Source organism: Trichechus manatus, unplaced genomic scaffold (assembly GCF_000243295.1).
Source record: "Trichechus manatus latirostris isolate Lorelei unplaced genomic scaffold, TriManLat1.0 scaffold00005, whole genome shotgun sequence".
NCBI lineage: Eukaryota > Metazoa > Chordata > Mammalia > Sirenia > Trichechidae > Trichechus > Trichechus manatus.
Window position 1 is genome coordinate 12,019,092 of NW_004443941.1, and position 15,063 is coordinate 12,034,154.

General features: G+C 39.2%; 1 protein-coding gene across 16 annotated transcripts in view; it reads left to right on the plus strand.

The window, feature by feature from the left end:
* NRXN1 (neurexin 1) overlaps positions 1 to 15,063 on the plus strand; it is a 1,216,111-nt gene that overhangs the window by 1,183,297 nt on the left and 17,751 nt on the right. For 9 of the 16 annotated variants that reach the window (XM_023735226.1, XM_023735234.1, XM_023735250.1 and 6 more), the window contains one exon: positions 3,429 to 3,507. In XM_023735226.1, coding sequence (XP_023590994.1) covers positions 3,429 to 3,507 — 79 coding nt within the window. Of the gene's footprint in view, positions 1 to 3,428; positions 3,517 to 15,063 lie in introns of all 16 variants that reach the window. The other 7 variants (XM_023735242.1, XM_023735221.1, XM_023735247.1 and 4 more) reach the window with 1 other exon arrangement.

Sequence of the window (15,063 nt, forward strand, 5' to 3'; positions counted from 1 at the left end):
AACTCATAGCGACCCTATAGGACAGAGTAGAACTGCCCCATAGGGTTTCCAAGGAGCAGCTGGTGGATTTGAACTGCTGACCTTTTGGTTAGCAGCTGAACTCTTAACCACTGTGCCACCAGGGCTAACAAAGTTCCAATGATATAAATACTAACATGGGACCTACAGTTGAGAATAACTCACAAGTATAATTTTCCGTTTAATACCTAATATTATAGTATTTATAAATACAGTGCAACAAAATGAAATAAGTCGGTACTATGTTAGTGAAATAATAATAGTAACAACAATGTCGCTAATATTGAGACATTTATAAGCACGTATAATATGATCCTATTCTAGGAACTTTTCATGTAGTAATTTAATTCTTACAGTAGGCACTATTAAGCTCTCCATTTTTTTTTTTTTTTAGATGAGAAAAGTGCAGCACAGAACAGTTTTTGAATTTAGTTTAATGCACAGTTTTTTAACCTCAGCACTATTGTCATTTTGGGCCAGATAATTCTTTGTTGTGGGGGAACTGCCCTGTGCATTGTGCAATGGTTAGTAGCATCCCTGGTCTCTACCCATTAGATGCCAGTAGTAGCAGATACCCAATTGTGACAACCTAAAATGTCTGGCAACCAACCAACTAGTTGCCACTCTCTCAACAGCAGGTCATAGAGAGGCAGTTCCAAACACAGTGAATTAAATTCAGACTCACGGCTACCCATGTGTGTCAAAGTAGAACTGTGTTCCGTAGCATTTTCAGTGGCTGATTTTTTGGAAGTAGATCGCTAGGCCTTTCTTCCAAGGCATCTCTGGCTAAACTCCAACCTTTCAGTTAGCAGCCAAGTGCATTAACCATTTTTACAACCCAAGGACTCCAGCATGTCTGCAGACACTGGCAGGCAGGGAAGGTGGGGTAACATCAGCTCCAGAATGAGACCACTGCTTTAAATGAATTATTCATATCCTCCTCCCGCTACCAAGAACAAAACCACAACCACAGCAGCAGCAACAAAACTGTATTGATTTCATCAGTGCCTTTAAAAATCCTCAAGGAAACTGAGAAATTCTCTGGTCATCTTCAAATTAGTCTTCAGGAGCATCCACTGTGGTTGAGAATAAAAGTAACTTTTCTGCTGAAAGTTTGCTCTAGGAAAAACAGAGTATCTGCTCGGGGCAAATTGGAACAACTGCCTGTAAGACCGGAGCCCTGGTGGCGCAGTGGTTAAGAGCTCTGCGGCTAACCAAAAGGTTGGCAGTTTGAATCCCCCGGCTGCTCCTTGGAAACACTATGGGGCAGTTCTAGTCTGTCCCGTAAGGTCACTATGAGTGAGAATCTGCTCGACGGCAACAAGTTTGGTTTACCTGTAGGACCACATAACCCAATAGCTTGTTGTTATCAAGTTGGTTTGGATGTTAATCTGCAAGAGGCTCATGGCAAAAGAGACTGGGCCTTGGCCTCTTATAGCTCCTTTAATGGACGATAACTTGTGTGACTATCATGTTGCTTGCTGATACTTATCGCTGACATTGCCAATTACAACTCCAGGAGAACTGATACTCTGAACTTACAATGAAGCAAAATGAATGAATCCAGAAAGCCACCCAATTGTCATAGAGGAATTAAGAGCAGAATCATGTGAAACCATCTCAAAATGCTATTTAAATTCTCGTATTTCTATAAGATTATATTGTGAAGCATTAGCATCTGAATAAATTATTTATTCATAAATTATTAAAGACCCAGTACTGGAAAGATTTTCCAGTCTAATTTGTACCACAAAAGTGCATCATTCCATGTCTCCGTCTTTCAAAATGCCAAAATTTTCTTAAATTTTCTTTATGCTTTAAACCCTGAAGATATTAGGTGATATCTGGCCACATTAGGGCTTTAATGAAAATAAGTCCTATCGCACTTCTGCTTTTTCATTAATCTAGGACCTATATTATTTTAATTCTTCTTTTAAATGAGGATTACATCAACATTGCAGTTCTGAGTATTATCCAAGCAATCATAATCTCCTTAATCCTTAGCAGATGTAGTGAGATTTTTTTCCTTCTTGTACCTTGGATTTTCTCTGTGTTACCTTAACATTAGTCAAATCTGATGTAAACCTTCACAATTTCCATGCAATATCTATACTGAGTTTACCGCTGCTTGTAAGCAGCAGTAAAGAACAAACTTTCATGCTTGTAAATGTGTTGACTGTGTGACTAACTGCTAGGATTTACACACTCTGCCTTTTATTACGGTAATAGTTATCTTTTTTTTTTTTTTTTGCTGTAAGTGCAATGAAGCAACTAGAATGTTACAGAGAAAACTGGCACCTCTCTCTGGTTCACTGTAAAATATCACCCATCCGCCTATACACTTTTCATTTATTGTGAAAGCTTAATGATGAAAAGGACAAGGGGAAACAATACTTGTTATCTAAACATTACAAAAATGAGATTCAAGTATGGAAGCTCCATACAACTGGGGAAAAAAATCTTAAATGGATTGTATTTGCTTCCCTTTTTGCATCACTGAAAGATATGTCTAACTCTTAATCTCTGTTTATTAATATATAAAAAGCTATAGCTGAAAGATTTATCAAACTCTAGCTGGTCATGATATAAAAGGTTATGGCTGCTCTGCTTTTAGGAAGATAAGCACAAGGACTGCATAAAGCCCACTGATGCATACATTGTAGCACTCCAGGGCTGTAATAAATTTCATATCCTCTGTTTCTGCCAAGTTGTTTTAAATCTCTATATGCTACTGTGTAAGCTTGGCTTCTTTGTGCAGTTGAATAGACGGATATCTGCAAATTGGCTACCATATTCCCATGTCCTCATGTAGAATAATCTATACAGGCAGTCCCAGGATTCCAAACAAGTTCCTTTCCTAAATCTGTCTCTAAATCTAATTTGTGCATAAATCAGAACAGTTAGGTACGGTTCCATATGTAACATCGGTTAGAATGTTTGTCTTAGAATACAGCATATAGTGTACCTTTCTGTGCATAAAAAACATTGAACACTTCCAGATACACTAAAACTTCTTTAACACAGTAATACAGTAATAATAATAAGGCTATTTTGATGCACGTCCCCAAGTTGTATCTGTTTGTTATTACGAACCATTGTATGTGCCTCAGATTTTTAATATAAGAGGCTTTATAGGGGTTGGTTCGTAATTACAGGTTGTATATAAGTAGGACGTTCGTAACCCGGGGAACTGCCTGTAATCACATTTTCACACATACTCAAATACTTCTATGAAGGATCTAAGACAAGTTCACAAATTGAAGTTCTGTGTCTTTGGGAAGACAAATACTGAATTTGGTTTTTCAGCCTGTTAAGTAAACACACACTGTGTTTTACTTGTTAACAAGACAAAGATGAGAGGCTCTGTCAGATCTCTTTGAATTAATCTCCTGAATGTGTTTCATTTGCAGACCACAGATGACATCCTTGTGGCCTCAGCAGAGTGTCCCAGCGATGACGAGGACATTGACCCCTGTGAGCCGAGCTCAGGTGGGTTAGGTTAGTCGCCTTTTTTTCTTACTTCTTTTGCTTTACTGTAAATCTTTGTTGCATGCCATATTCCTTCAGTGGGGTTTGCACTGATGTCCAGAATGCCACATTAGATAAGGGTCCTTGCTTTTTATGTGAAAAAAATGTCCTACATTTACTAAAAGAAAAGAATCAAAAAACAAAAACCATCGAGGTTACATATTTCATGAAAAGCAGTAGGGATGGCACACAGAGGGCTGCTACCTTACTGTTCTCTTTCCATCAGCTCACAACATAATTTTTATGTATAACGGCATAATAGGCTTTCCCTTAGGTTACTTGTAGTAAAATTGCAAAGCCCCAAAATTGCAGTGCCATGTGGAAAATTATTTGACCCTTTCTCCTGACGAAAAGTCCCTACCACTCACTCTGCCAGCAAATTAGCTTAAGTGATATACTTCTGAATTCCGGAAGTAAGCGTATTATGGCAATAGTAAAACAAACAGCAGGTAGAGTCCTTGAAACATTTAACAAAGAAATATTTGCGTCTTGCTAAGGCTCCCTAAAATTCGAACCGATGCATTTTCTCTCTAGTAGATACATGATTTCTCCTTCTTGCCTGTGAGATGCCAGCATCTCATCTGGTGCGTCTGGCTAGTACAGAAGCCCTGTTTCCATACATCCCTGTACCATTAAGTGGTGACCGCAGATCCTGTTTGATTCCAAACATTCGTAATACCACATATTAAGGTCCTTCCCATTGGTTTCCTTTATAAAGCAGTGTTTCGTAAGGTTCAATAACTGTCTTGTGAGGTAGATGTATCAATTAGTTCATGACCTCTGTAGATGTCACCTGGAACCCTACAGACACTTCATGTCACAATAAAATAACTCATTTGCATTCCTGTTATAAATACCATTTTAAAGTAAATCTACTCATTCTGATATTTTGGTACCAAATGGGTCATGTTGCGTATCTTGTGTATCTCTTTGACTATCTCTTCTCCCTGCTGATAATGGCTACTTACAAGACTTAGCACTGAGAGCAGGTGCTGAGTCCCAGTGAGGAGCGGACACTCAGCAGTTACCTCTTGGCAGGATAGCATTCAGGAGATGCAAGCTGAGCATATCTCTTCCTCTTTCCTCCAGCCTCAGCTCACCCCTCAAGACTCTCAGGCCCCAGAATCATCTGTTATATACAGTTGTTCGGTCTCTGACTGTCATCCATTCCTTTCCCCCAGATCGTTAATCTCCCTAGCCTTTCCCTCTCATTCATCTAGATACTTCATGATACCGTTCTGGGCCCCTTTTCCATGACCCTGTCTCTGTTTTCACTGATATTCTCACTCTGTCTCTGTTAATCAAAAAAGATGATTGCTTTGGCCCTTTTTGTTCATTTATGGCAGTCACATCTCTTTACCTTCTTCCTCCTTGAAATTTCCTCTTTCCCCATTTCTCCTATGTTCCCAATCATCTCTGCTCTGAAGTCACCCATTACTGCATACCAGCGTGTTGAACTGTCCTTTCTGTTCCTTTCATTGCCAACAACAACCCTCTCTGAACCTCCAGTCTAGTTCTGTATTGCCCTATCTTTCTGGACACTGGAGACATGTCAATTTATGGTTTTCAGATAACCTGATGCCTCTAAGTGACAACCATGTTCATGGTGACCAATTCAAAATAGGATTATTCTTTAGTGAATTCTGGGTTCAGACTTGCATATGACTATTCTCTGAGGTTTAGTGGTCTGAGTGGCTCTGGGCAGTGAGGCAAGAAAGCCTCATGGTTAGGAGTGAGGGCAGTAAGAGAAGGAAGTCAAATTATTTTTATTTGTATTAACAGTTGGAAGGAACTATGTAAATTTCCATTCTTATAATTAATAATATCAAGCAAATATATAAAAAAATTGTGCTGACATTTGAAAGGAAGTTAAATTTTTATAATTATTATCAACATAGTTATTTAACTTCTCATGAAACATTGTATAGAAGCCTACAACCTGAAGTTTAAGTTAGAGCCTAGATTTGTTTTGCAAGGTTTCCCTCCCATTTTCGGGCCGAGACTAGAACCTGAACTAGCTGGCTGTTTTCATTCATTCATTCATGTATTCAACAAGTATTTATTGTGCACTTACCATATATTAGATGCAAGAGATCCTGCTTTGAAAAAGATAGACAATGTCCTTGCCCTCATGGAATTCAGAATCTAGAGGTGCAAACACAGAGAGAAAGCATTCAGTTTCCAATACAAAGTCACAGATGATACACTAGTGGAAGTGCAGAGTACTGTTGAAATGATTGCAGGAGAACTCAACCCACTCTTGGTGAGCAGGGCTGGCACTCAGAAAAAAAGTCTTCAAATTTATGCCTAAAGGTGATTTATGGTTGGCCAGCTTGGAGGGTGTGGTTCTGGAGAAGGTAGAGGGGGCAGGATTTTAGGCAGAATAGCAGTGTGTATGAATGTCCAAAGATGAGAAGGAACATGGCACTTCCTGAGAAACAGAGAAGCTCATGTGCGTGAGGTTCAGAGGCAAATCAAGTAATGCCCTTGACAGCCATACTGAGGAGTTGGTTTTATCCTGAGCACGCTGGGAACACAACACAAGGTCTTATTGGGACAGGACTAGAACTGGTGGCTGCAGTGTAGATAATGGAATAAAGGGAGATAAGAGTGGAGATAGGAGACAAGACAGCTAGCTAGGAGGCTATTGCAGTAATCCAAAGAGAGATGATGATGGTGTGGAATAATGTAGAAGCAGTAAGAATAAAAAACATGAACATGGAATTAAGAGACATTTAGGAGGTGTAATTTATAAGGTTTGATAGTAGAATGGAGGCGTGGGAGAGGGAGAAGGCGAAGATAATTCCCTGGTTTGGAGCTTGGACATCTGCATGAAGGATCACACATACGTTAGCAATGTAGGGATGGGGTGGCATAAAGAGCTCAGTCAGGAAGAACACTGCCTGGAACTTAAGCTTTGCCATGGATTGTGTGCAAGTGAATGGGGAAAGAGGTAGCAGATGGGCAGGAGAGGAAAGGAGTGTGGATACTCCACACAGAAATTAACTCATCAATCCTGCAAAATATACTGTGCAACTTAAAAAAAAAAAAAAACTTACTTAATTTATCCATCTACCTCTACCATGACTAGACATGTAGACATGGACAGAAACTTAGGTAATTCATTTAATTTCTCTTGGCCATATTTGTGTGTATGTGTGAGTTTGTGTGTGTTGTAGAATTTATTGTAGGTTTTCTCAGCTAAAAATTTTGTTGTTATACAATTTTAAATGTACATTAGCTACACGGATTAAAAGTGTTAAGGGTTTATGAGTGGGTGCCATCCCTTAGCTAACTGATTCTTTGTTGGATAGAGTGGAGAGGAGAGTTTGGTCCAGGCATAGGGGGCATGAATCTGACTGGCAGGGTCAGCTCTAGGGCACTGGTGTAACCCCTCTGAGGGGAAGAATCCAGAAACTCAGGACTAGCTTCACCCACATTTCCATCCTGCCCAGGGCCCATCCTTGTTCCTCTTCCTCCTCTTTTATATAACTGTGGCCCAAAGAGATGAGTCAGGGGAGGCGAGGGCATCTGTCTCCTGGCTTCTAAGCTGAAGCAAGATGAAGGCAATGACTTTCCTAATTAAGGATTCTCACCTGTGGTGCCAGGTAGTCAGCTCAGGAAGAGACAGCAGAAATGTGGCACTTGGCACTGGCTGAGTCTCCCACAAGCTGAGTAGAGCAGTTGATTGAGCGATGACTTGAAAGGCACGAAGGTCAGGAAGAAGGGACGCCTGCAGCAGGCAGGGGCTGGGCATGCTCACGTCAGCACCCCTCTAATCGGTGTGTGGTCAGGCTCTTGACTCTGGGGAGCAAATACTGAAACATCTCCAAAGTGTCTTGTGTTTTTAGCATTACATGCAAATCGATACCCTACTGCAAGAGGAGATGCCATTGTTTCTGGTGTTAATCCTGCTCCACCCCAGGTCATTCTTCTCTGTAGCTGATCTCTGAGATCCTCCAGCATGGATTGCTCATATAATATAGTCTGAAGTCTGGTGTTTGTACAGTAAGGTATACATACACACGCACACAGAAGTGCATGTGTGTGTGTATTTATATATATATATATATAGAGAGAGAGAGAGAGAGCCCTGGTGGCGCAGTGGTTAAGAGCTCAGCTGCTAACCAAAAGGTCTACCGTCAAATCCACCAGCTGTTCCTTGGAAACCCTATGGGGCAGTTCTACTTACTCTGTCCTACAGGGTCGTTATGAGTCAAAATCGACTTGATAGTAATGTTTTATATGTGTTTATATACATATATATGTGTGTGTGTGTGTGTTTATATATATATGTGTTTATATATACATATAGTCAGTTACTGTCAAGTCAGTTCCAGCTCGTGGTGACCCCATGTGTGTCAGAGTAGAACTGTGCTCTATAGGATTTTCAATGGCTGATTTTTCAGAAGTAGATCACCAGGCCTGTCTTCCAGTGTGCCTCTGGGTGGACTCGAACTTCCGACCTTTTGGTTAGCAGCTGAACACATGAACCATCTGCACCACCCAGGGATATGTATTTCTATTTACATTTGTATTATTTATATTTATACTTTTATATTTAAATCTGACTTTTTCCCAATTAGTGTTTTCTTAAGGGCAGTCGATTTTTTTCAGTATTTCCCGTAGTATCATCACAGTGCTGAAAACAGTATAGGCTCTTACTAATTACTTGCAAAAGAAGCCTGAATCCCTCTTCCACTGTCTGAGTCTGGGCTCATCTTCTTTCTGTGGAGTCCTCACCTTGAGTACCCAGCAAATCCAGTGTAAGAACTCTAACTGCACTCAAAAGAGTCTTGATCTCAGCTAAATGCTCCAGTTCTTCTAGCCATTGTTTGCCCATGTTAGTAAGCCTTCCTTATACTCTTGGTTACTGTCTCTCTCTTTCTCTGCGCACACTGACCCTACAAACCTGACGGTAGTGGGGAGGAGAGAGAGAAAGGAGGAGAGAGAAAGAGAGAAATTACCCTTTTGTCATCCTCTTCTTTTTATATCACCCATGATTTGATCTGCTTTATTACATATCATAACACAGTGGAAAGTGAGGATCAGCTGGCTAATGGCCATACTCCAGAGGATCTTTCTGCCTCTGTTTTCTTTACCACATTTACCACTACCTGAAAGAGCCTTATTTACGTAAACCCGTCACTGTCAAGTCAGTTCCACATAATGGCAGCCCCACGTGTGTCAGATGGCTGATTTTTCAGAAGTAGATAACCACACCTTTCTTCTGAGGTGCCTCTGAGTGGAGTTGAACCTCCAACATTTCAGTGTACAGCTGAGCATGTTAACTGTTTGCACCACCTAGGAACTCCTCTTATTTATTTACTTATTTGTTTATTAGTGTATTGCTTGCATCTCCCAAAAAGCTCCATGAAGGGAGGAAGTCTGTTTGTCTTGTTCTCTGCATGGACTTGTTCCGTCAATTTTAATTTTGTTCCACTGCACCCAGTCTGTCGTGCAAAATCCAAGGCATGCAGCTCCAGTTGTAATTCTGTCTATGATAGTTACTGCAGTACTCTTGTAACAAGCCTAGTTCAACTTCTCCTCTCATTCAGGGTTTCTTTTCTCCTCCCTAGTTTTCAATTTGTCAATTTGTTTTAAAGCTAGAATTCCAGTTCCGTTACTTTTTGGGTATTATTTGCTCTAGACTTTCCTTGTGATCATACCTCTCCTGGTCTTGATGGTGTACACCATGAATGGTTTCTCTTTCTGTATTGGATTTTGTGAGATCTCTTTCCTACGTGAGTTCTTTCTGTTCAATTCCCTGTGATTTTTTTTTTTTATGCTCATTTTTAATGATTCACATAGTGTTTTTCTTTTGATAACATTGGCTCTGTTTGTGTGACAGCTTCCTATGAAATTCTTAGTTCGTATGATTTTTTTGAAATAGAGTTTTTTTTTTTAATCCTAGTTGAATCTGAGTATTATTTCATTATAGGCTACCCCTCCTACAGGCCTTTGTTTCTTAAGATACTGGTTTTCTTAAATCTCTTTTTCTTGCTTGCTTTTCATCTTGTAAAGGAATATAAAATACCACGGACAAAAATTGTAGTTGCTGATGTTATTAGACACTGGATACTATTAGATATCTTGATATCTTTATGAAATCATTCTCGGGATCAGCAGATCATACTTAGGCAGATTGAGTTTTTCATCAGTCTCAATACTGAACTATCTAGAAATGGATATATTCCCTATGTATATTTGCTACCAGATAAGCAAGTGAGAGTGAATCTTTGTGAAGACATGCACAATTACTTTTATAGGTGGATTGGTCAGATCTTCTGTGTATTTCATTCTAGCATCTTTAAGACTCCTTGAGTATTTACATATGAACATTTTCTAAACCCCCTAGCCCATTCCTCTCACCTTCAAAAAAAATGGTTTGGTCTATGAACGTGTGTCGTGCTCCTTATTTACATGGCCTCCTAAGGCCACTAATGAATCAAACAGAAAAAGATCTTGAGAACTAGTAAATCACGTTTTTTTATCAGGCGTTTGATAAGTTCGAATTACTGCACGGTTACACCCAGAGCCCTTGATGAAAAGGCAAGTTGTATATTTTGTGGGTTGCCAGTTTCACCAGTGATCAAGCATTTATTGAGTCCTACTCTGCACCCATCAAGTAGAGCGTCAGCGAAAATGAGCAAAACCCTCAGTGAGATGGGTTGACACCACAGCCACAACAATGACCCAAACTCATCAAAGATAATGAAGATGGTGCAGGACTGGGCAACTTTTTGCTCTGTTATACGTAAGGTCAAGGTGAGGCAGAGCTGACTCGACAGCTGCTAACATTAATGACTGTGCACTGTCTGCCCTGCTAAACTCTGGGATTGCAGTGGGAAGCAACAGTAGAGTTTACACTTTGAGTCCCATTCTACCCAGGGAGCCTCCTCCATTGTACCCCGATGGTATCTCATTTATTCTTTTTAATTATCAGGTTCCTCACCGTTAAAATGAGAAAAATATCATCTATTTGCAGGGTCTTTGCAGGAATTAAAAGTAATATATTTAAAACACCTACTACAATGTCTGATACAGGGTATTGCACAAATGACAGCTATTCTTTTCCTCAGTTCAGTTACATAAAAAAGCATATTCAAGCTATTTTTTTTCCCTCTTACATAACACTGTTACTTTTCTTGGCTGAAAATTGATGGGCAACTGATGAAACCACTCCGGCCTCCTGATGGGAACTGTACATGTTGAAACGAGATCAGGGACAACCCCCTGGGTGAGAACACATGGAACTCAATTACGCTTGATTCCAACCACACTGTCCTGCACAGTTAGCATTGGATGATGACGTTACATTGCTATAAACGGTACTTTAGACTATGACAGGGTGACTGTGCCATTCAGGATGTCTAACTGAACCTCAACTCTTAGGTAACAGGTAAAATTCTGAAGCCCCATTGATAACCAGGTCACAGGCCACCACTGTCCTAAAATGCTTGGTTTCAACTGCACGGACATGTGACAGGTGGATGATCTTTTCTTCACACTTTTTTTTTCCAGAAGTACTTGCAGCTTGTGTTCTTCTCCCTCAGCCTAGAGGTAGAGTTGTTGGATTAACTGAATTAACATATGGAAAGCATGTTATAGAATAATACCTTGGTCACAGTATTTGCTATATGAGTGTTTACTATTGTTATTATTTGTATTGCAGAGATATACATATTTTTATGACTTCTTTTTTCACATAAACAGAAGTTTTTATAAAACTGATTTCTTGAAATACAATATTTTAGATCCTGTTAGCGTATTGCAAAATGGTGACATTACAAACCACTTAAGTTTCAAGATAGCCTTTAACCATGTGGGTACATCTGAATTTAGGGGCCCCCGTTTAAATAGACCCTTTTTTCAAAGCTCTTGAAAAAGAAAAAAAGTGATTTTTATTTTGACATCTGAGGCCTTAAAAGAAGATAATAACCCTCACTGGTGTAGGGTCTTCCCAATGGATGACTCTGATTTGTCATTTGTTATAAAGAGAATCCAGATCTCTGTTTCTTGGGAGTCCTATTCAGAAAGTCCAATTTCTTTTCTTAGATTTATAATGCTAGGAATAATTTGCCCATTTTCTTTTCTTTCTTTCTTTTTTTTTTTTTTTTTGCAGGGGATGGCTAATAGGATATTGGGCCATTGTCAACCTAGAAAATGAAAAACTCCATTGAGTAACAAAATACCTGGCTCATTATAAGGGAAGGAAAAGAATCAGCAATTTTTGTGACATTTTCTTAAACATTAGTTGAATTAATGGAGATAAGGTGATCAGTACAGCTGATCAAAGGATTACTGTTGATTGGCCATAAGTTGGATGACATTGATCATGATTCAGAGTATGTGAATAATGGCAAGTAACAATAAAAACTAGTATGTTTAGGAAATATTTATTCTATATGTATCATTTTTATAAGTACTTTACAAACATACTGTATCATTATTTTTAGAGACTATGAAGTATTTTCACAGCTAAGGAGGTTCATAGGTACTTAGTATAATATGAGACAAGTAGTAAGATCTCTAGTTTAAAAAAAGCTTCTTGGAATGCAGAAGGCTGTACTTCCAGAATTCAGACACCTCATAAACATAGGATTAATTTTAAAAATGTTCATTTAAATAATCCCGTGGCATACATTTGAATTTGATGGCAAAAGGTCCTTTACATGTATTACTATTCATTAAGCTGTAATTACCATGCAATTTTGAGTGGTTTTCCAGTGTGCTATTTTGAGAAAAGATCAAAGGATTTCTATTGAACTGATCCCATTAACCACATTAAGAATAAAGATATCTATATTGAACATGGTGCATCTTTTCATTAAATAAGTAATCATGATCATTTAAAGGAATATGTCACTTATTAGAGACTGATTACAAGATAATTTTGTTCAACATTTAAATTTTAGGCATTTATTATGTAATTATTCAAAAGTGAGTTTGATTAGCCCATAATAGCCAAGGCATTGCTGGCAAAATGGAGGATTTTGAGCTGCAGCTAGAAAAAAACAGCAGTAATGAGTGTCTCATTTGGGGGAACATCCAGAGCATCTCCTGAGCACCAGGCACCAGGTCAGTGTTGACAGCCTCTCTAATCATTTAGGTGCAGGGCAGGAAGGCTGCAGCTTAAGTGCTGATAGACGAGTTGGCTTTCAGGGTATACTATGCTGCTAGTGTGGGAGACCTTTTCTCCATATAAATTTAAATCTACAGAAAACTAGAGTACAAAGAATGTTGCATGGTTAAAATACAAGAAAGTCACCAGGCATTGTTCTCACTCCTTTGCCCTGATTTTCCAAGGGTAGCAAAGAGGTCTCCAGGGATTTTCAACTTTCCAGGCAACCAGAGTTTTTACTCACTCGTAAGGAGGTCCTACCAGGAGATCCGTAGGGAACAAAAGTATAAGCAAAAGGGATTTCTTCTTTTAACAGAAAACAGTAGTTTTCATTTTACCCAAACTATTTTGACCCTTCTATGATTTTGTGGACATTTTCTTAACTACTAATGGAATGGATCTTTGTCTTCAATATTTTGCAGTAAGGAATTGTGATGTGCAATGGAGAGTGAGTATTAGTTACGGCGTAGACTTTGGAGTCAGATACAGCCAGTTTGAGATGCAGTCTTTTCCTGATCTTGGGAGAAGTTACTTAGTATTTTTGAGGCTCAATTTCCTCATCTGTAAAATGGAGATAATACGATTGAAAGAAGAAGATGCATACACAGTGCTTAGCAGGGTGCTTGAGACAGAGTAAGGGTTTAACAAATAACCGTGATAAATTCAGTGATGGGTGGAGGACCTGCTGTGGAGTCGGTCTGGTGCCGCTGGACCCATTATCCTACCTTGGGGGGAGGCCCCTCCTCCAGCATACAGATTTGATCTGAGTGAAAAATTAGCACAGCCTCTTTGGGCATGAGAGAATGGGCTCTATTCAAATGTCCTAACACATGATTGGCTGCCTGTGATAATTATTTAGCAAATAAGGGAGCTTGCTGTGTTAGATTAAGCACTTATTTGAAAGTCTGAAAAAATGGATGGCTGCTAAGACAGAACCCTCCTACAATAAGTAATGGAGCAATTTGTTCACTAATGAGTACAGAATAAGTAAGAATCAGCAACCTACATATATCTGGTATGAATCTGTTTGAGAGGTCTCTGCGTGGTACAGACGGTTAAGCACTCAGCCGCTAACTGAAAGGTTGGTGGTTCAAGTCCACCCAGAGACATCTTGGATGAAAGGCCTAGCCATCTACTTCTGAAAAATCAGCCATTGAAAACCCTATGGAGCACGTTTGTAGTCTGACACACATGGGGTCACCATGAATTGGAATCGACTCAACTACACCTGGTTTGGGTTTTTTGGTGTTTATAACCTGTTTCACGTTATGAGTCTTTACTAGAAAGTGCTGAAATACCATATGAGCATTTCTAAAGTGTGACAGATGTCCTGTTGAGCTTCAGAGGACACAATGTGATGTATTACCATGCTCTAAAATATTCAGCAACCTTGAAGAGAGAAATGTAGTATAGGTTTAAAAAACATAGGGTAAGTAAATGCCAACCTCTTAGGAAACCCAGAAATCCAGGAAGAATGAAATCGTGTGCTCTTGTAATTTGTGTCTAATACCTGCTTTGATAATGAAATCCATTTCCTTGGGAGATTTCTTAGCGCATCCTTAATTACATTTCCTCAGATGATATCTGAGGTAAGCCAGCATATTCTGAATTTCATTCGATAGGGCTCCTTGCCTCTGTGAAGAGCCAAAATGCTTTGTTTGTTGGCTCATGTGCTCCAAGGAGCAACAAATGTGACATATGCTTCAACCCACAGGTCTCATGTGAACCCAGTACCTTGTTGATTGAATAACTCTCATCATCACTGACTCCTTACCCATCATAGAGTGTTATAAAAAGCCTGACATTGGTCATAAAATCAGAAAGACAAGGATGCTTTATTAATTTGCCTGGCTTAAACATGATGTACTAAAGATGCCAGTACAGCAGAAGCTACAATTTAAATAAACAAACTATTCGAAAGGGAAGTACCAATGTTGCCACATCCAGAAGATCACTAAAATCTTAACATTTCATTGAGCAAACTTTGGAAGTCAGAGTGCCTGAGTTCAAATCCTAATTCATTCACTGGCTGTGTAATCAGAAGCAAAGCATTGAATCTCCGTGCACTTGATTTCTTATTAGCTAAATGGCATGAGTAACGTGAAATGCTCATAGCCTTGTGATAAGATGAGGCAATGCATGAAGACAGAGCCTGCCACACAGAAGCTTTGATAATCTATATTAGCTTTTATAAGCAGTGCTAGCCACAATAACCACAGAATGCAAACCATGTCATAAATGGGAAAAAAAAATCTATATTCGAAAGAGGAAAAAGAAATGCTACTAATTGCCACTGGAGCATCTGGACAGTTTTTTAAAGCATTTTGGAATTCTGACAGCATACAACTTTTCTCTGTAACCACTGTGAAACTAGTAAAACAAGGGCAGTGCTC